Here is a 22,071-nt window from a genome sequence, read left to right as displayed (position 1 = left end):
GTAGCAGACGTGTAATTCAAAGGCTGGAACTAGAATAGGCTAGGCTATTCAAGTTTGGAAGAGAGAGGACTCAAAACCTGGACAGTATCGTGTCTTGTGTTGCAGTGCTGCACTACAAGGACTTCCAACTGTGTTGAAGCTGAAGCAAAGCTCAGGCTGTAATTCTAATTCTGCAGCCTGTTGAACGGAGTAGATTTGTTGAACAGGTGTTTGCGGAGGACATTTTCAGGGCCTCTTTTCACTCCCTTCATAAGAAAGTACCAAAGAAAAAGGACGGATTGATATAAAAAAAAGTAAATGATAGTGAAGGATAAAGAAATAAAGTAGACATTAGTTAATGATTGTGGAACCTTGTCTACAGAAACACCAGTGGTAACAGACAGGGAATTAAAGTCCACCCCTCCAACTACATACAAAATCCTTTCCGTTTGTATTCTTAGCCGAAATCCTTGCTGGATGGCTCTTGATACTGTCTGCCACCTCCCCGTCGGTGACAATGGCACTTTTTGATGACTAAGTTGAGGAGCTGAATGTTTTCTCATGTAATTATGCTCTGAATGTGTAATCATCACTGGTACAAATTCATCTCTCTTTTTGCTTTACTTCCTCCTTGTAAATAAGAATGCTCTGTCAAATGTATTGACAGTGACCTATCTCATGATTCAGTATTTTCCTAACCAGTAGGGGTCCCTATTACCATATAAATATGTCAACATCTGGGAGGCCCTTACTGTGATACATTACATGATCAAAAGTATGTTGACGTCGAACATCTCACTCCAAAATCATGGGCGTTGAAAATGTAGAATTTGTTCTAAACTGACATGCCTAGTTAAAAAATGGTTTGATTAAAAAATGTAAACATTTAAAATATGGAGCTGTTCCCCCCTTTGCTGCCATAACAGCCTCCACTCTTCTGGAAAGGCTTCCCACTAGATGTTGGAACATTGCTGAGGGGACATTCAGCCACAAGAGCATTAGTGAGGTCGGGCACTGATATTAGGCGATTAGGCTCGCAGTCTGATTTCAAATACATCCCAAAGGTCTTCGATGGGGTTCAGGTCAGGGCTCTATGCATGCCAGTGAAGTTCTTCCACACCAATTTCGACAAACAATTTCTGCATGGACCTCGCTTTGTGCACCCCCGGGGGCATTGTTATGCTGAAACAGGAAAGGGGCTTCCCCAACTGTCACAAAGTTGGAAGCACAGAATCATCTAGAATGTCATTAAATGCCGAAGCGTTAAGGTTTCCATTCACTGGAACTAAGGACCATAGCCCAAACCATGATAAACAGCCCCAGACCAAAATTCCTCCACCACCAAACTTTACAGTTTGCACTATGCATTGGGGCAGGTAGCGTTCTCCTAAATAAAATCAAATGTATTTATATAGCCCTTCTTACATCAGCTGATATCTCAAAGTGCTGTACAGAAACCCAGCCTAAAACCCCAAACAGCAAGCAATGCAGGTGTAGAAACACCCAGATTTGTCTGTCGGACTGCCAGAAGGTGAAGCGTAATTCATCACTCCAGAAAACGCATTTCCACTGCTCCAGAGTCCAATGGCTTTACACCACTCCAGTTGACATTGCACGCTCTCTTGGCATTGCGCATGGTGATCTTAGGCTTGTGTGCAGCTGCTCGACAAAGGGAACCCATTTCATGAAGTTCCCGACAAACAGTTATTGTGCTGACGTTGCTTCCAGAGGCAGCTTGGAACTCAGTAGTGAGTGTTGCAACCAAGGACAGCCTCTTTGCTTGACATCATGGGAAAATCAAAAGAAATCAACCAAGACTGCAGAAAAAAAATTGTAGACCTCCACAAGTCTGGTTCATCCTTGGCAGCAATTTCCAAATGCCTGAAGGTACCACGTTAGTCTGTACAAACAATAGTTGCGCAAGTATAAACACTATGGGACCACGTAGCCATCATACCGCTCAGGAAGGAGACGCGTTCTGTCTCCTAGAGATGAATGTACTTTGGTGCGAAAAGTGCAAATCAATCCCAGAACAACAGCAAAGAACCTTGTGAAGATGCTGGAGGAAACAGGTACAAAAGTATCTATATCCACAGTAAAATGAGTCCCATATGGACATAACCTGAAAGGCTGCTCAGTAAGGTAGAAGTCACTGCTCCAAAACCGCCATAAAAAAGCCAGACTACGGTTTGCAACTGCACATGGGGACAAACATCGTACTTTTTGGAGAAATGTCCTCTGGTCTGATGAAACAACAATATAACTGTTTTGCTATAATGACCATCGATATGTTTGGAGGAAAAAGGGGGAGGCTTGCAAGTCGAAGAACACCATCCCAACCGTGAAGCACGGGGGTGGCAGCATCATGTTGTGGGGGTGCTTTGCTGCAGGAGGGACTGGTGAACTTCACAAAATAGATGGCATCATGAGGTAGGAAAATAATGTGGATATATTGAAGCAACATCTCAAGACATCAGTCGGGAAGTTAAAGCTTGGTCGCAAATGGGTCTTCCAAATGGACAATGACCCCAAGCATACTTCCAAAGGTGTGGCAAAATGGCTTAAGGACAACAAAGTCAAGGTATTGGAGTGGCCATCTCAAAGCACTGACCTCAATCCAATAGAAAATTTGTGGGCAGAACTGAAAAAGCGTGTGTGAGCAAGGACGCCTACAAACCTGACTCAGTTACACTAGCTCAGTTAGAAGGAACGGACCAAAATTCACCCAACTTATTGTGGGAAGCTTGTGGAAGGCTACCCAAAAACGTTTGACCCAAGTTAAACAATTTAAAGGCAATGCTACCAAATACTAATTGAGTGTATGTAAACTTCTGACCCACTAGGAATGTGATGAAAGAAAATCTGAAATAAATCACTCTGTCTACTATTATTCTGACATTTCACATTCTTAAAATAAAGTGGTGATCCTAACTGAGCTAAGACAGGGGATTTTTACTAGGATTAAATGTCAGGAATTGTGAAAAACTGTGTTTAAATGTATTTGGCTAAGGTGTATGTAAACTTCCGACTTCAACTGCACATCCTTATTGAAGAAAATTATTTCTCTACTGTACAATGCTGAGGGGGATTCTGTACACTATACAACAAAATACAACACAATATGCAACAATATACATTAACACCATATAGAACTGTGAGCATACAAGGCCATGCTAGACCCTACTGAAGAATATACAGTGCTGAAGGCCAAGTAGATTTTGTACAGTACAATTAACTCCAAATAGAGCATTGTCCAGGCCCCCCAACTAGACAGAGAATGATTTCCGCTCACCACTGTATCTGATGGTTCTGTCTGTGGAGTCTCCTTCCCCGAAGCGTGTGATGGGGGTGAGGCGCACCAGGTAGGCCTCTGGCTTGATGAGCTCCGTCAGGTTGTGGGTGATCAGCTCGCCCTTGGCGATCGCTCCCTCCATGGGGATCTCTTGCTCCCACCACCTCGATTGGCCCGTCTAGACAACACATAGGAATATTTTATTGGAAAATCATTAAAATCAATTCCAATGCTTATTTTTACAAGTGCACATAGGCCAAACTCGACACATTATAATCACTTCCTACTGGTCCACGTTCTGAACTCAAGGTGAAAGGAAACTAATAGGATACATTTGAATGGATTACGTATTTTGCAAGGAAGGGCAACCATCACTACAGCCTCCACTTGGTTATATGATCTTCGTCCCATCTACCATAAAGTTAGCCGACTAAACAATGTCCTGTGTAATTGTGTGCTATTCTTTTGGTGCTGAAATCACTAGGTTTTTATAAAAAACGCCAGAGCTCCAGTCGGCCACCACTAGTCGACCACTAGTCCATCGTGTAATGTGGAGTTGAGTTTCGCCGGCTACCATAAAGTTAGATCTGATTTAACCATAGACATTACAACCAGTAGAAAGTGATATCTACTGACGTCATCCACGTGTTCCAATGAAAAACCCCCGATGGCTCTTGCAGTATTTGAATTTGAAGCGAGACATATTGCTGAATGGGGCTGAAAGGCACCAGAGAGGAAGAGGAAGAGAGAGGCCCAACTCGATGGAAAATCTGTTTCCCTCCAGTAGGTGGTGTTTTTTTGTTGTTTCGCCCACCATGCAAGGAGTTTTTGTATGGAGGTCAATGAGTGTCGAATTTGGTCCCCAAAAAATGAGTGGCTTGTTTGATACTCGAGGTCGGAGTTGTCTCGGGATGGATATAGGGGCAGCGGGTAGCCTAGTGGTTAGAGTGTTGGGCCAGTAACCGAAAGGTTGGTGGATTGAATCCCTGAGCTGACAAGGTAAAAATGTGTTGCTCTGCCCCTGAACAAGACAGTTAACCCACCGTTCCTAGGCCGTCATTGTAAATAAGAATTCGTTCTTCATTGACTTGCCTAGTTAAATAAAAAAAATACATTAATGAAATGAGGCTAGTAGCATAGCATCTCTCTCTATTGAATACAGTTGGTTGATGTCAAACCCTAATTGAATATTCAAAATATTATTACAATAATGAGATGTATCCACCAATCCAAAGAAAGGATAGGTGGGAGCTAGATGGCCCGTTGTGTCGCTTTGTGGACAACGACTCCCATTGTTTGGGTGGAGAGACAGGTATCTTGTCAGTATATCCATAATCCTTGACGGCCTAAGGATTATGGTGAAAGTGGCCATAAGGATCACGGTCAATGTAGTTGTTTTTATTGTGCCTGAGAGTCTCCTAGTAGTTTGCTGGCCCGTGATCGATCTAAGTCAGCACATGGTCCTGTGTGATGACAAATGTAACTTTAAACTAATTCACATTGGGGATCGAACTTGATCATAATAAACACATTTTAAAACCCAAAACGGACACCAATTATATACTGATCAAAAATATAAATGTAACATGCCACAATTTCAATGATTTTACTGAGTTACAGTTCATATAAGGAAACTAGTCACCTTAAATAAATAAATTAGGCCCCAATCTATGGATTGATCTATCTATCTATCTATCTATTTCACATGACTGGGCAGGGGCACAGCCATGGGTGGGACAGGGCGGGAATAGTCCCACCCACTTCAGAGCCAGGTCCAGCCAATCAGAATTTGTTTTCCCCACAAAAGGGCTTTATACTCATCAGTGAAGAAGCCGGATGTAGAGTTCCTGGGCTGGCGTGGTTACATGTGGTGTGCGGTTCTGAGGCCGGTTAGACGTACTAGAAAATTATTTAAAACGACATTTGAGGCAGCTTATGGTAGAGAAATTAACATTAAATTCTCTGGCAACTTGAGACATCTGTGGCATTGTGTTGTGTGACAAAACGGCACCATTTTAGAGTGGCCTTATATTGTTCCCAGCACTGTGTAATAATCATGCTGCGTAATCAGCTTCTTCTTTCAGCAACTTACCTGGTAAAATAAGGGGAAAAAATATACATATATTCACCGGTCAGTTGGAGGGATTATCCTGGCTCTCACTTAGCTATATGCTAGTTGGCTCTCACTTAGCTGGATGCTAGTTTGCTCTCACTTAGCTGGAAGCTAGTTTGCCCTCAATTAGCTGAATGCTAGTTTGCCCTCACTTAGCTGGATGCTAGTTTGCCCTCAATTAGCTGGATGCTAATTTGCTCTCACTTAGCTGGATGCTAGTTTGCCCTCACTTGGCTGGATGCTAGTTTGCCCTCACTTGGCTGGATGCTAGTTTGCCCTCACTTGGCTGGATGCTAGTTTGCCCTCACTTGGTTGGATGCTAGTTTGCCCTCACTTGGCTGGATGCTAGTTTGCCATCACTTGGCTGGATGCTAGTTTGCCTTCAATTAGCTGGATGCTAGTTTGCCCTCACTTGGCTGGATGCTTGTTTGCCCTCACTTAGCTGGATGCTAGTTTGCCCTCACTTGGCTTGATGCTAGTTTGCACTCAATTAGCTGGATGCTAGTTTGTGTGATTCTGGAGTAATGACAGATGAAGGCAACCCCTAGAGAGATTGGGGCTACGTCCTGATTATCCACTATTCTCCCTAAGTATGCACTTGTTCACTTCCAGTCATGGATTGACAAAATGGTGGAAAATCCCCCAATATTTACACCAATCTAATATTTTTTAATTCATGACTGGATGTGGACATTTAGGGAGAAGGGTGGAGAATCAGGAGGCAGCCTGGGAGTCCTCACAAGGCCTCTTTCCCTCCTTTAAACACCCCATCCAGCCCAGGTTTACAATGTCTCAGAGTAGTGAACTCCCCATCCAGCCCAGGTTTACAATGTCTCAGAGTAGTGAACTCCCCATCCAGCCCAGGTTTACAATGTGTCAGAGTAGTGAACTTCCCATCCAGCCCAGGTTTACAATGTCTCAGAGTAGTGAACTCCCCATCCAGCCCAGGTTTACAATGTCTCAGAGTAGTGAACTCCCCATCCAGCCCAGGTTTACAATGTCTCACAGTAGTGAACACCCCATCCAGCCCAGGTTTACAATGTCTCACAGTATTGAACACCCCATCCAGCCCAGGTTTACAATGTCTCACAGTAGTGAACACCCCATCCATTTCTGATTTACAATGTAGTGAATCACCGCATGGTGAGGGGGTTACACATTTTACACTAAGCACCAACATCCACCAGAACAGCTGCCTCTGTTGTCGCGGGGAACACATCTTTATGGAAGACGTTACGAGTTCCATCAACCTGACTGACAGTCGTAAGTGGCATCGTGACATTTCTTTGAGCAGTTGTAAACTGTGGCTTTTAACAGATTTACTTCATTGGGCTGGAAGGAAGTTAACTGAATTGAAGTGTCCACTTCAATTTATGGCAATTTTTCTTGTCTTTCATATTTTGTTGTTATAGTAACAGACAGGTTAAATTAGAGGGTGGGACAGAGGTAGGGGAGTGCAGACAGAAAAGACAGGACTGGGGATCAAATCCCCGCCTGCAAGGCATCATGGGTAGCGCAGAGCTGGCAGTCGCTAGACCAGACCAATGCTGTGTGAGCAGATTCTGTCATACCTGTACACTCTGTTGTACAGTACCGTCTATCACTACGGCTTTTCATTTCAGTCTTTCTTACAAATAAAACAGCCTGCCAAGAAATCTATTGTGAAACTTCATAATGAATTGTCTCTTTCATTGTGACCTACTGTTTTCGATCAATCACAAATGACACCTTCTCAACATAATGAATAGTACTTCGGGCAGACATAAACAAAGACATTAACAAATGCATTTGAATACCGCAAGCACAGACGTGTGTGTGGATGCACACACACACACACACACACACACACACACACACACACACACACACACACAAACTAGAGCTGCTATGACAATAGACTAGAAGATAGGCAATCTGTTCATGAATAGGTGACAGTTATGAAGTTCTCATGCATGCGGAAGAGCAGACACCTTGTTGGAGCTGAGGTGCCACCGTGCTGGAAGCATTGAGATGAGATAAGATGCTCTAGCTCTTTGAATCTCCCAATTAACTTCTCACATGCATAGCAAACAGGTTGAAGACAGAGACATGCATCTTCAAATCAAATATTAAAGGAATAATTTCAAGCGTGTATGTTTTAATGTAAATATTAAAGGAATCATTTAAAGAGTATATGTTTTAATGCAATTATTAAAGGAATCATTTAAGCCATGTGTATTTGAATGTAATTATTAAAGGAATCATTTAAGCCATGTGTATTTGAATGTAATTATTAAAGGAATCATTTAAGCCATGTGTATTTGAATGTAATTATTAAAGGAATCATTTAAGCCATGTGTATTTGAATGTAATTATTAAAGGAATCATTTAAGCCATGTGTATTTGAATGTAAATATTAAAGGAATCATTTAAGCCATGTGTATTTGAATGTAATTATTAAAGGAATAATTTAAAGCATGTATGTTTTAATGTAAAAAGCTTTCTTAATTCCCTTGTTGGTTTCTTAGTCACACGGTTCCTCTAGAACCAGCTAAGCATGTCAAATTAAACGCACCACCACATAACTCCCTCAGTCTTCAGGTACTTAGAAAAATAAACACCAGTGCACTAGTCAAAAGGGATTAGCCTCAAAATATAACAATAGGCTGAATATGAGTACAATACAATATCTAGCTTTTAGTGAGGCCCAATGTTTTCAAGTATAAAGCAATGGACTGTACTATTGCCTTGCTTGCCAGATGTATTGCGTTAGAGACAGTTGAGGACAAACACTATAAATTAACATCAAACACAACTATATTATATGTCACAAAAATAATCAACCGTCCTGCTGTTCACATCATTATTAGTTCTACGAACTGTACATTAGGTCAAACAAACCGTGAACGGCTCAAAAATAAAATCATTTTATTCAACATCTATATTCATATCCCGTCACTCAAAATTACAAAGAGTGACTATTTTTCAATGTATTACCAGTAATAACTCATAACGCCATCTCAATGAATTGTCTTTCCATGCCAGAGATGCAACAAAACTTGGTTATGTGGCCAACCCCCGAGCAATGTTGTGCGGCTAATCACTGTTGATCTTAGCTACGACAATTGGCACGCTCGCCATTTTCCCAGGGTGCCAAGGCCCACGTTGTCTCGTGTGACAGCTGAGTGAGTCACAGTGGGCCTGGCAGCCGACAAATAGAAGATGACTGGTCAAACCCAGAATTCAACCAATGGAGAGTGGAGCTGGTGGGAAGTGAGCGGGGGAACCTGTGAGGCCCACTTTCTCTCCTGCACGTCCCTGCTACCCAGCTAATGACATCTACATCTATTGCCTCGGCTAGCTTCCTAATTCCACATCTGCAGTTCTTACAAGGACATCTTTTTCTTAAAGGGACATATTTTTCTTACCAGGACATGTTTTTCTTAAAGGGACATATTTTTCTTACCAGGACATGTTTTACTTATAGGGACATATTTTTCTTACCAGGACATGTTTTTCTTAAAGGGACATATTTTTCTTACCAGGACATGTTTTTCTTAAAGGGACATATTTTTCTTAAAGGGACATATTTTTCTTAAAGGGACATGTTTTTCTTAAAGGGACATATTTTTTTTGTTGCCTGCTCTTTTATCCACACGGAGTTTGAGCCGTAGAGATGTACAATACTACAGTATGTGTTCTAAGAATGTATCTATGGTTTCAGCATGAAACCAAGGCTGGATTGTTATAGAGAAAGGATGTATGATCATTATGAGAGGATAACCAGACATTATAAGGGTCATACAGTACATGCGTGTCACAAGTCTTATAACAACATTATAACAGCATCCCAATGCATTATACCTGCAGGAAAGTAAAGGGTTACCAATTATGCATACATATACTGTAGGCATAGGCCTGTGTCACTCAAGAGACAAAACTCATGTGTAGTGTAAATGGCATTAGCATGTACTTTACTAACACCCCTAACATCTAAAAGAGCACTACACTGCTCTTCCGCTCCAGTTTAGGTCCCATGTTGCTGAGATGTTAGGAAGTTATCAGCTCAGTCTGCCGTTCAAACACTTCACCCCCAGAAGCACAAGGGACCGTCGACCTAATCTGAGACAGCACTTGACTTTTAACACATCCTCCAGCATGAGCACGACCCTTGGCATCCTCCTTCTGATACCTCCTCCTCACTCCTCTAGCCTCCTCCTGCCTGCTCCTGCCTCCTCCAGTCTCTTCCTGCCTCCAATTGCCACCTCCTGTCTCCCCCTGCCTCCTCCAGCTTCCTCCTTCCTGCCACCTCCTACCCCACCTTCTCCTCGTGCCTCCTCCTGTCTACCCCTACTTCCAGCAGCATCTTCCTGTCTCCTCCTGCCTCTTCCAACCTCCTCCAGCCTCTTCCAACCTCCTCGTCTCCTCCATTTCCCCCCTGCTTCCAACAACATCCTCCTGACTCCACCTGTTTCCTCCTGTCTCCCCCTGCTTCCAACAGCCTCCTCCTGTCTCTTCCAACCTCCTCTAGCCTCATCCAGCCTCCTCCAGTCTCCTCCTATCCCACCAGCCTCCTCCTGCCTCATCCAGCCTCCTCCAGTCTCCTCCTATCCCACCAGCCTCCTCCTCCTGCCTCATCCAGCCTCCTCCTATCCCACCAGCCTCCTCCTGCCTCCACCAGCCTCCTCCTATCCCACCAGCCTCCTCCAGTCTCCTCCTATCCCACCAGCCTCCTCCAGCCTCCTCCAGTCTCCTCCTATCCCACCAGCCTCCTCCTCCTGCCTCCTCCTGCCTCCTCCAGTCTCCTCCTATCCCACCAGCCTCCTCCTCCAGCCTCCTCCAGTCTCCTCCTATCCCACCAGCCTCCTCCTCCTGCCTCCACCAGCCTCCTCCTCCAGCCTCCTCCAGTCTCCTCCTATCCCACCAGCCTCCTCCTCCTGCCTCCACCAGCCTCCACCAGCCTCCTCCTCCTGCCTCCTCCAGTCTCCTCCTATCCCACCAGCCTCCTCCTCCTGCCTCCACCAGCCTCCACCAGCCTCCTCCTCCAGCCTCCTCCAGTCTCCTCCTATCCCACCAGCCTCCTCCTCCTGCCTCCACCAGCCTCCACCAGCCTCCTCCTCCAGCCTCCTCCAGTCTCCTCCTATCCCACCAGCCTCCTCCTCCTGCCTCCACCAGCCTCCACCAGCCTCCTCCTCCAGCCTCCTCCAGTCTCCTCCTATCCCACCAGCCTCCTCCTCCTGCCTCTACCAGCCTCCACCAGCCTCCTCCTCCAGCCTCCTCCAGTCTCCTCCTATCCCACCAGCCTCCTCCTCCTGCCTCATCCAGCCTCCTCCAGCCTCCTCCAGTCTCCTCCTATCCCTCCAGCCTCCTCCTCCTGCCTCCACCAGCCTCCTCCAGCCTCCTCCAGTCTCCTCCTATCCCACCAGCCTCCTCCAGCCTCCTCCAGTCTCCTCCTATCCCACCAGCCTCCTCCTCCTGCCTCCACCAGCCTCCTCCTCCTGCCTCCACCAGCCTGACATTTCATTTCCTACAACGCTGACCTTTATATTCAAACATCAGCAGCGAGGGAATACATATGCCTGTTTTGTTCATCCTCTCCAGTGTGTATGGCAGAGACTCAGACACAGCCATAAAATTGGGCGAATTAAATTGTAAAAGCGCAGATGTTATTTGGCTTGTTTTGAAGATTTACCTGCAATGTGGGCAGAGGTAGAGAAGGTAACAGCCATTCATTTTCCATGTCATGTTCATTCCCACTGTTATGTTATGGTGGTCATATTATGATCATAATCGGACTCAATGCCTATGTCCTCAATACAAATGCACCTACCTTTCCCCATTTACTGCTTAGAGATGCTGAGAGAGAGTAGATCATACTGATCATGTTATGTATGGTTATATACACAGTCAGACAAAATGCCATGTCATCCACCAAACATTACCAGTCAAACGTTTGAACACACCAACTGTACTCATTCAAGGGTTTTTCTTTATTTGTACTATTTTCTACATTGTAGAATAATAGTGAAGACATTCAAACTATGAAATAACACATATGGAATCATGTAGTAACCAAAAAAGTATTTAAAAAATGTCAAATATATTTTATATCCTTCAAAGTAGCCACCCTTTGCAGTTCAGTTGTGTTGTGTCAAGGTAGGTGTGGTATACAGAAGATAGCCCTATTTGGGAAAATACCAAGTCCATAGTATGGGAGAGAACTTTAACATTACTTTAAGACATGAAGGTCAGTCAATCCAGTAAATGTCAAGAACTTTGAAAGTTTCTTCAAGTGCAGTCTCAAAAACCATCAAGCGCTATGATGAAACTTGATTGGGCCAAGAAACATTAGCAATGGACATTAAACCGGTGGAAATCTGTCCTTTGGTCTGATGATTTTAGATTTTTGGTTCCAACCGCCGTGTCTTTGTGAGACGCAGAGTGGATGAACGGATGATCTCCACATGTGTGGTTTCCACTGTGAAGCATGGAGGAGGAGGTGTGATGTTGTGGGGGTGCTTTGCTAGTGACACTGTCAGTGATTTATTTAGAATTCAAGGCACTCTTAACCAGCATGGCTACCACAGCATTCTGCAGGGATACACAATTCCATCTGGTTTGTGCTTAGTGGGACTATCATTTGATTTTCAACAGAAAAATGTCCCAACACACCTCCAGGCTGTGTAAGGGCTATTTGACCAAGAAGGAGAGTGATGGAGTGCTGCATCAGATGACCTGGCCTTAGCAATCACCTGACCTCAACCCAATTGAGATGGTTTGGGATGAGTTGGATCGTAGAGGGAATGAAAAGCAGCCAACAAGCTCTCAGCAAATGCGGGAACTCTTTCAAGACTGTTGGAAAGGCATTCCAGGTGAAGCTGTTTGAGAGAATGCCAAGAGTGTGCAGAGCTGTCATCAAGGCAAAGGATGGCTACTTTGAAGAATCTAACATATAAAATAGATGTTGATTTGTTTAACACATTGTTATTTCATAGTTTTGATGCCTTCACTATTATCCTACAATGTAGAAAATGGTAAAAAAAAATAAAGAAAAACACTTGAATAAATAATGTGTCCAAACTTTTAACTGACACGGAGATTAGGCAGCCTCATGGTTAGAGCATTGGGCCAGTAACCAAAAGGTTGCTTGATCGCATCCCGGGGCTGACAGGGTAAAAATCTGCTCCTGAGCCAGGCAGTATTCCCCGGGTGCCGTGGATGTCAACTAAGGTAGAATTTCAGAGGGGTTGCTTTAAATGCGGAAGACACATTTCAGTTGAATACATTCATTTGGACAACTGACTAGGGATCCCCCTTTTATTGTACATGTATGTCTTTTTCTATTTTTATGTGTGCTTGTTTTAAAATAGTCAAATTAATAAGCTAAACTATTCCCTCACATTCTGCTCTGTCCCTTTTGTATTCTGCTAAGCAATGTATGTTGCCTGTTGGAGGTAAAACTGTGTTGCCATGGCAACGAGCCTCACTTCTCATTCATGCCATCATCATGCCAAATCCTGTTGTAGAAAGGAGGAGAGAGGGAGAGAATAGAAGAGAGAAAGAGACAGAGGAAGAAAGAGAGGGAAGAGAGAGAGAATGAGAGAAATAGAGAGAGCGAGAAAGAGAAAGAAAGAGAGAAGAACAGATAAAAGGGTAGAGAACCAGAACAAGAATGAGAGAGAAAGACAGAAGAGAGAAAGCGGGAGAGAGAGAAGAGACGAGAGAAAGAGAGAAAAACAGATAGAAAGGGAGAGGGAGATAGAGAAGGAGAGAGAGAAGAGAGAGAAGAAAGATTCCTTCTCATGGATTCCTCCTCATCCTCATCCTCTTGTCTTTCACTTTCCTCCTCTGCGATTCATCAGGATACAGCAGCTCATCCTCAAATCCACCGGAGACCAGGGGGAAATCATTTACTCTGAGTAAATAATAATCTGGGGAGAATTCAATCCAAGGCCTCTCTCTCGGACGCAGCAAACACACCACTAAATAATTCAAACAGCACCAATTAGCCTTGAGTTAGTTCTAATCTGTTTGACCAATACTCCATTTTTTCCTCCTTCACGCGAATACTGACATGACGGCGAACGTACAGTCAATCTGTGATGATGAAACAGAATGTATAGTCAAGTCTGTGATGATGATGAAGGCTGATAAATGGCGAGGCTGACGACTAAGCTATGAGCACTCGAAGGCCAAGGCGGGGAAACAGCGGGCGACTTGGCCGTTGCATTTCTCCTCGATGCTGTGTCAGGACGTATAGACACAGAGTCCTCCTTTCTTTTATGCCTAAAGCTTGTTGCGGTAGTAGGGTTGTCGGTAGCAGGGTTGTCGGTAGCAGGGTTGTCGGTAGCAGGGTAGTAGGGTTGTCAGCAGTAGGGTTGTCGGCAGTAGAGTTGTCGGCAGTAGGGTTGTCAATATTAGGGTTGTCGGCAGTAGGGTTGTTGGGCAGCAGGGTTGTCGGGCAGCAGGGTTGTCGGGCAGCAGGGTTGTCGGGCAGCAGGGTTGTCGGCAGTAGGGTTTTGTCTGCAGTAGGGTTTTGTCGGCAGTAGGGTTGTCGGGCAGCAGGGTTGTCGGGCAGCAGGGTTGTCGGGCAGCAGGGTTGTCGGGCAGCAGGGTTGTCGGCAGTAGGGTTTTGTCGGCAGTAGGGTTTTGTCGGCAGCAGGGTTGTCGGGCAGCAGGGTTGTCGGCAGTAGGGTTTTGTCGGCAGTAGGGTTTTCTCGGCAGTAGGGTTTTGTTGGCAGCAGAGTTGTCGGGCAGCAGAGTTGTCGGGCAGCAGGGTTGTCGGCAGTAGGGTTTTGTCGGCAGTAGGGTTTTGTCGGCAGTAGGGTTTTGTCGGGAGTAGGGTTTTGTCTGCAGCAGAGTTGTCGGGCAGCAGGGTTGTCGGCAGTAGGGTTTTGTCGGCAGTAGGGTTTTATCGGGAGTAGGGTTTTGTCTGCAGCAGAGTTGTCGGGCAGCAGGGTTGTCGGCAGTAGGGTTTTGTCGGCAGTAGGGTTTTGTCGGGAGTAGGGTTTTGTCGGGAGTAGGGTTTTGTCTGCAGCAGAGTTGTCGGGCAGCAGAGTTGTCGGGCAGCAGGGTTGTCGGCAGTAGGGTTTTGTCGGCAGTAGGGTTTTGTCGGGAGTAGGGTTTTGTCTGCAGTAGAGTTGTCGGCAGTAGGGTTTTGTCTGCAGCAGAGTTGTCGGGCAGCAGGGTTGTCGGGCAGTAGGGTTTTGTCGGCAGTAGGGTTTTGTCGGCAGTAGGGTTGTGATTTTCCTGTGTTTTATACATATTTCCACACCATGAGGTTGGAATAATACTGTGAAATGTTGAAAATTATGATAACACCCTTTTAGTGTAAGAGCTGTTTGAAAAGACGGCCTGAAATGTCAACTTGTTTTGGGGTTTTCTGCCAATAACAGCTCATTTTCAGGTTACAGATCCCTCTCATTAGGCTCCTACAATTAGGCCCCTCACTCAGACCACTACTAGACAGTCTTATCAAAATTCTTGCTTAAGTATATATATTTAGCTAATAAGCTATTCTTGACCATTTTAATAGAAAACAATCACAGTAAGGTACTTAAGGAAAAGCAGCCAACAAGTGCTCAGCATATGTGGGAACTCCTTTAAGATTGTTGGAAAAGCATTCCAGGTGAAGCTGGTTGAGAGAATGCCAAGAGCTTGCAAAGGGTGGCTACTTTGAAGAATCTCAAAGATGAAATATATTTTGATTTGTTTAATACTTTTTGGGTTACTACATGATTCCATTAGTGTTATTTCATAGTTTTGATGTCTTCACTATTCTACAATGTAAATACTTATGTGAACATATTGTAATAGGCAATGTAACCCTATTATGTACGGCAAGGACAAGAAAAGCGGTTTGTGGCATGGATATTTTACGAGTACTTCTAACTCTAACAGGGGGAGTGAATGTTGTAAAGGGGAGTGTGAATTAGTTGTCACACATTGCCTTGTTAACATGCTAGATGAATTGCAGGTACTTAACGAGAGAACGACCGCCTCGACTATTATACTTAGCAAGACGTCACGATGTGTGAAGTCGAGGCAAAGTCCGCTGAGCTGTCAAGAGTTTAATACGCTGTTAGCAGCCATGTGTCAAATATCAGCCTGGGTGAGATTCTGAGAATGGGGAGTTGGGAAGGAGAGAAATAGGGAGAGAGAGAGAGAGAGAGAGGAGAGAGAGAGATGGAAGAGAAGTCACCATTGATGAAATTAAGCGGATAAACAGTATGGGGGCACGGGAATCAGAGGCGTATACGGGGTGCACGATTAGATAAGGGCATCCTGCTTGGTCGCCCGATCGGAAACAGCCAACATTAGGACACCGCGGGGGCTCCCATCCTATCATCAGCAGGAGTGAGGGGCGGAACGAGGCTACACCTCTGGGCCCCCTAACTAAAAGAGAGGGAGCATGGAGAGAGAGCGTGACGGAGGAAGTTATCCCCCTACCTCCTTCCTCCTCACCGTCTCTCCCTCCCTTTCTTCCTCAGAATGACTCAATGGGATGCTACTTCCTACTTGCTGTAACACTGGGGCCATATAATTGCAACCCTTCTAGGTAGCCTGGGATGATCCCCGAACCCCCAAATGGCTTAACCCATCTGGTATCTGATCAGCTTCTGTTATCAACGATGAGAACAGAAGATAGAGATACATAGGCTTAGTTAGCCCGGTCTCTGCCAACGCCAAATCCTCCCCAGCTGAAGTGACTCTGTTATTGGTCAGCTAATAACTAGAAGAATGAATCAGCATGTCCTTGGACCACTGCGTATAATAATGGCAGCGTCTCATCATCGAGGTAGCTATACTGTATGATTTCCTCACTACGTAAAGTGTCTTGTGTCCGTGATGCCAAAGCCATGATGTTGGAATGGTGGAAGTGATTAAAAAGTGAAAGGAGAGTTTCATTATTCATTGAAACAATGCTATTAAACGACACACAATACAGACAGAATAACAGCAGACCGATTCTGCTCAAACAATAGGACTTGTTATCTGTCATTTTGGCAAATTGTTGGATTTACACACACACACACACGCGCACACACACACACACACACACACACACACACACACACACACACACACACACACACTACACACACACACACACACACACACACACACACACGCACACACACACACACACGCACACACACACCACACACACACACACACACACGCACACACACACACTACATACATCACCCACTAGGAGAGTGAACTTAACTCTGCAGTCAGTCCAGTCTGCCCTTAGGAGGGTTAAGTTAAACCCCATGCAGGCTGGTGTCCTGGAAATGTCATGTGTGAGCCACTAAACAAAAAAGAGAGAGAGAGCTATAGCAGAGAGAGCGAGAGAGGTAAGAGGGGAATCGGAGAGAGAGAGCAATAGTAGAGAGAGAGATAATGAGGGATCGGAGAGAGAAGAGAGAGAAAGAGTGAGAGAGAAGAGAGAGAGGAGAGAGAGAGAGAAAAAAAGAGAGTGCGAGAGCAGAGGGGAGGATTGACCAGCCAGGCAGAAAGGAGGAGAGGAGGGAAGGGGAACAGGGGAACAGCAGGTACCAAATCCAGGCAGAAAGGAGAGAGCAGAGACCAGCCATGCCTCCATGATGGATGGGCCTCATCCAGGAAACCACTGTACTGAACCTGGCAAAGAAAAGCACAATAAAAGCTCTAGATAATGTGCTACCATCGCCAAAGACAGCCGGTTAGAGAGCGTTATCCATTAAACAAGAAAGGGGCTGACAGGGACAGTGACAACCGGGCACCTGCAATGTGATGAGTCTGAAAGAGTCCATCAAGGCTCGTCCTCTTTTTACCCAGCAGCCACCTCTCCTCCCCCACTGACAGATGCTGGTTGTGTGGTTTTCAGACGCGTCTCACGCACATGTAATCACGGCCCACACAGCTAACCTCTGTTCCAGCGAATTCCATCACTGGTTCCTCACTGAACACCTTATCTTATTTGGGCAGCTCTTCCCCTCTGGGTGAAGTTGTTAATTAGTTTCTTGCCCTCACTCCTTTCCTGTTCTTTCTTCCCCCCTCCCATCCTCCTCCTCTCCTTCACCTCCTGCTCTTAGCCAGGTGTCTGCTATGTTGCTGACTCTTATATAGCAACGACTGTCAAGTCCCTTTCCCTATGCACACCTAGCAAGAAGAAGGAACTGAGAAACAATAGCTAGCTGCTTTTCACAATGCTTTGTGGCGAATGAACACAAGTGGTTCACTCAGAACGGAGCTGATACAGATATGGATGCACCACCTCCCAGGTGAAAAGACACCCGGCTTGAGTGTTTTATAAACAGTCCTGCGAGTCTGAAAGAATCTGTGCAGCCAGTGAAAATGTACTTCACTGTGCTGAAAATATCGCTGAGCGTGTCGTGTGAGAGAAAGTCGACCCCAATATGTGGAGCCACTGGGCAGAACACCTGACGTTGTATACAGAACCTAAATAAATAAATGAAATAAAAGTCTAAATGTCCTCAGTGCCCTGCAGTGATGACTAACAGCATGCAAGACTGGGAAGTTTGTTTTGAAATAAATAAGGAAAAAATTAGTTGAATGTTTTTATTTGACTTAGTGTTGACTTTGAGCGCCGGTGGGTGGCGACCAGGCAATGACAAAACCTGACGGGGAATAAATCATGCCGTGTGACGCCATTAGAAGTGGCTGAGGACTCTGTCATTCCAGCTGTGCGCTGACAGTGCTGAAGGTGAGGGAGAAGTAATGGTGAACGGAGAAGACGGCATTGACAACCGGAATGCCATCCCTAACCGGAACACCTCAGACAAGGAGGAGGGTGGGGGTTTGCTTAAAATAAATTAAATGCTTTCAGCTAGTTCGTCTATAAAGGGGGGGGGGGTGACCCCCAACAGCAGAATGCCACACACAGTCAGAAAGGACAAATTCTAATGTCTTCACAAGTACATCAAGCACAGGCATTTAGCAGGATTGAATATGTTAGATCTCAGGATCATATTTCTGCAATGACTACAGTATATTCTTGGTGTTTAGCTCTATCTGCAAAATTTTTTTTAAATACTGCAAAATAAGGACATTTGCTGCAATGAATACTGTCAAAGTCACTACTTGGCTAGAATGACAAAACCTCATTCACTCTCATGGGTGACAACAGAAGGAGGAAGTACTGTGTGCTACAGACAATTGCTCTCGCCTTTGAGACAAAAGTAGACCTTAAAAATGTGAAACTTTGACAAAACCTAGAGCATGAAAAGTCCAGGTGAAGGTCTAACTGGCCCTGCTCACCTGTTTGATCCCCAGTCGGTAGGCCACGATGCGGTCCACAGACAGCGGGTTCTGCTGGGTCCACTGTAGCTTGAAGCCGTAGACCCTGGGCCGGTTCTGCCACAACGCACTGTACGTGTCATAGTAGAACTCTGGGGCATAGGCCCTCCCTGTAACAGAAAACAAAAGCTGGTTTTAGCATGGGCGCTTGTATTTGTCCTATTGTAGACAGTGTACACAGAGTAAACGAAAACGAAACGCAAATCTACCAAGACCTGGCCGTCCCTCTAAACTTTCAGCTCATACAAGGAGAAGACTGATCAGAGATGCAGCCAAGAGGCCCATGATCACTCTGGATGAACTGCAGAGATCTACAGCTGAGGTGGGAGACTCTGTCCATAGGACAACAATCAGTCGTATATTGCACAAATCTGGCCTTTATGGAAGAGTGGCAAGAAGAAAGCCATTTCTTAAAGATATCCATAAAAAGTGCTGTTTAAAGTTTGCCACAAGCCACCTGGGAGACACACCAAACATGTGGAAGAAGGTGCTCTGGTCAGATGAAACCAAAATTGAACTTTTTGTCAACAATGCAAAACGTTATGTTTGGCGTAAAAGCAACACAGCTCATCAACCTGAACACACCATCCCCACTGTCAAACATGGTGGTGGCAGCATCATGGTTTGGGCCTGCTTTTCTTCAGCAGGGACAGGGAAGATGGTTAGAATTGATGGGAAGATGGATGGAGCCAAATACAGGACCATTCTGGAAGAAAACCTGATGGAGTCTGCAAAAGACCTGAGACTGGGACGGAGATTTGTCTTCCAACAAGACAATGATCCAAAACATAAAGCAAAATCTACAATGGAATGGTTCAAAAATAAACATATCCAGGTGTTAGAATGGCCAAGTCAAAGTCCAGACCTGAATCCAATCGAGAATCTGTGGAAAGAACTGAAAACTGCTGTTCACAAATGCTCTCCATCCAACCTCACTGAGCTCGAGCTGTTTTGCAAGGAGGAATGGGAAAAAAATTCAGTCTCTCGATGTGCAAAACTGATAGAGACATACCCCAAGCGACTTACAGCTGTAATCGCAGCAAAAGGTGGCGCTACAAAGTATTAACTTAAGGGGGCTGAATAATTTTGCACGCAGGATTTTTCAGTTTTTGATTTGTTAAAAAAGTTTGAAATATCCAATAAATGTCGTTCCACTTCATGATTGTGTCCCACTTGTTGTTGATTCTTCACAAAAAAATACAGTTTTATATCTTTATGTTTGAAGCCTGAAATGTGGCAAAAGGTCGCAAAGTTCAAGGGGGCCGAATACTTTCGCAAGGCACTGTATATATATTTATATATATTTATATATGGAGAGCACTGTCGCTGTAGCCACTGAAGCTTTACTTTTCCCAATGATGCCCACAAATAGAACATGCAGAAAGAAAGCCAGTGGTTCAAAGAATGCACTGACACAAAACTACGCAGTAAAGAAGAAGAGGGCTAAAAAGCTGACAAGCCATGGAAAACAGCTTAGCGAAAAAAGACCTGTCTGGTTCTTGAAAACCTAACTTGTAACTAGAGAGGCAGGAAGAGGTGCACAGGAGCTTTAGAGTGTGACTATTAACACACAGCGTAATGGATTAGACGTTAATGTGACATTGAGGAGCTGTCTATCTATCACACGTATTTGATGTTACAGTGAGTCGTGAACCAACAACGTATCAGCGTCTCACATTCCAGCTTTGTGAGTTAGATGAATCACTGTAGCTATGTGAGTTAGATGATCATTATAGCTTTGTGAGTTAGATGAATCACTGTAGCTATGTGAGTTAGACGAATCATTATAGCTTTGTGAGTTAGATGAATCACTGTAGCTATGTGAGTTAGATGAATCACTGTAGCTATGTGAGTTAGATGAATCAGTATAGCTTTGTTAGTTAGATGAATCACTGTAGCTATGTGAGTTAGATTAATCATTATAGCTATGTGAGTTAGATGATCATTATAGCTTTGTGAGTTAGATGATCATTATAGCTTTGTGAGTTAGATGAATCACTGTAGCTATGTGAGTTAGATTAATCATTATAGCTATGTGAGTTAGACAAATCATTATAGCTTTGTGAGTTAGATGAATCACTGTAGCTATGTGAGTTAGATGAATCACTGTAGCTATGTGAGTTAGATGAATCATTATAGCTTTGTTAGTTAGATGAATCATTATAGCTTTGTTAGTTAGATGAATCACTGTAGCTATGTGAGTTAGATTAATCATTATAGCTATGTGAGTTAGATGATCATTATAGCTTTGTGAGTTAGATGATCATTATAGCTTTGTGAGTTAGATGAATCACTGTAGCTATGTGAGTTAGATGAATCACTGTAGCTATGTGAGTTAGATGATCATTATAGCTTTGTGAGTTAGATGAATCACTGTAGCTATGTGAGTTAGATTAATCACTGTAGCTATGTGAGTTAGACGAATCATTATAGCTTTGTGAGTTAGATGAATCACTGTAGCTGTGAGTTAGATGAATCACTGTAGCTATGTGAGTTAGATGAATCAGTATAGCTTTGTTAGTTAGATGAATCATTGTAGCTATGTGAGTTAGATGAATCATTATAGCTATGTGAGTTAGATGATCATTATAGCTTTGTGAGTTAGATGATCATTATAGCTTTGTGAGTTAGATGAATCACTGTAGCTATGTGAGTTAGACAAATCATTCTAGCTTTGTGAGTTAGATGAATCACTGTAGCTATGTGAGTTAGATTAATCATTATAGCTTTGTGAGTTAGATGAATCACTGTAGCTATGTGAGTTAGATGAATCACTGTAGCTATGTGAGTTAGATGAATCACTGTAGCTATGTGAGTTAGATTAATCATTATAGCTATGTGAATTAAAATAATCATTATAGCTATGTGAATTAAATATATAATTATAGCTGTGCGTTAGATTCATCATTATACTGTAGCTATCTGAGATAGATAAATCATTAGAGCTATGTGAGATAGATAAATCAGAGCTATGTGACATAGATAAATCATTAGAGCTATGTGAGATAGATAAATCATTAGAGCTATGTGAGATAGATAAATCAGAGCTATGTGAGATAGATAAATCATTAGAGCTATGTGAGATAGATAAATCATTAGAGCTATGTGAGATAGATAAATCATTAGAGCTATGTGAGATAGATAAATCATTAGAGCTATGTGAGATAGATAAATCATTAGAGCTATGTGAGATAGATAAATCATTAGAGCTATGTGAGATAGATAAATCATTAGAGCTATGTGAGATAGATGAATCAAATCAAATTGTATTAGTCACATGCGCCGAATACAACCTTATAGTGAAATGCTTACTTACAAGCCCCTAACCAACAATGCAGTTTTAAAAAATACAGATAAGTATAAGAAATAAAAGTAACAATTAATTAAAGAGCAGCAGTAAAAT

The 22,071-nt window shown here is 43.8% G+C and overlaps 1 protein-coding gene across 1 annotated transcript in view; it reads right to left on the bottom strand.

Moving 5' to 3' along the window:
* LOC110498192 (MAM domain-containing glycosylphosphatidylinositol anchor protein 2) overlaps positions 1-22,071 on the bottom strand; it is a 184,163-nt gene that overhangs the window by 25,564 nt on the left and 136,528 nt on the right. Inside the window, exons 10-11 of the mRNA XM_036955189.1 lie at positions 18,630-18,778; positions 3,272-3,449 (exon numbers count right to left, since the gene is read on the bottom strand). Of these exons, the coding sequence (XP_036811084.1) occupies positions 3,272-3,449; positions 18,630-18,778 (327 nt within the window). The remainder of the gene's footprint in view (positions 1-3,271; positions 3,450-18,629; positions 18,779-22,071) is intronic.

Source organism: Oncorhynchus mykiss, chromosome 19, assembly GCF_013265735.2.
Source record: "Oncorhynchus mykiss isolate Arlee chromosome 19, USDA_OmykA_1.1, whole genome shotgun sequence".
Taxonomy (NCBI): Eukaryota; Metazoa; Chordata; class Actinopteri; order Salmoniformes; family Salmonidae; genus Oncorhynchus; species Oncorhynchus mykiss.
The sequence above is the reverse complement of the archived record's forward strand: the minus strand, read 5'-3'. Positions and strand labels throughout refer to the sequence as shown.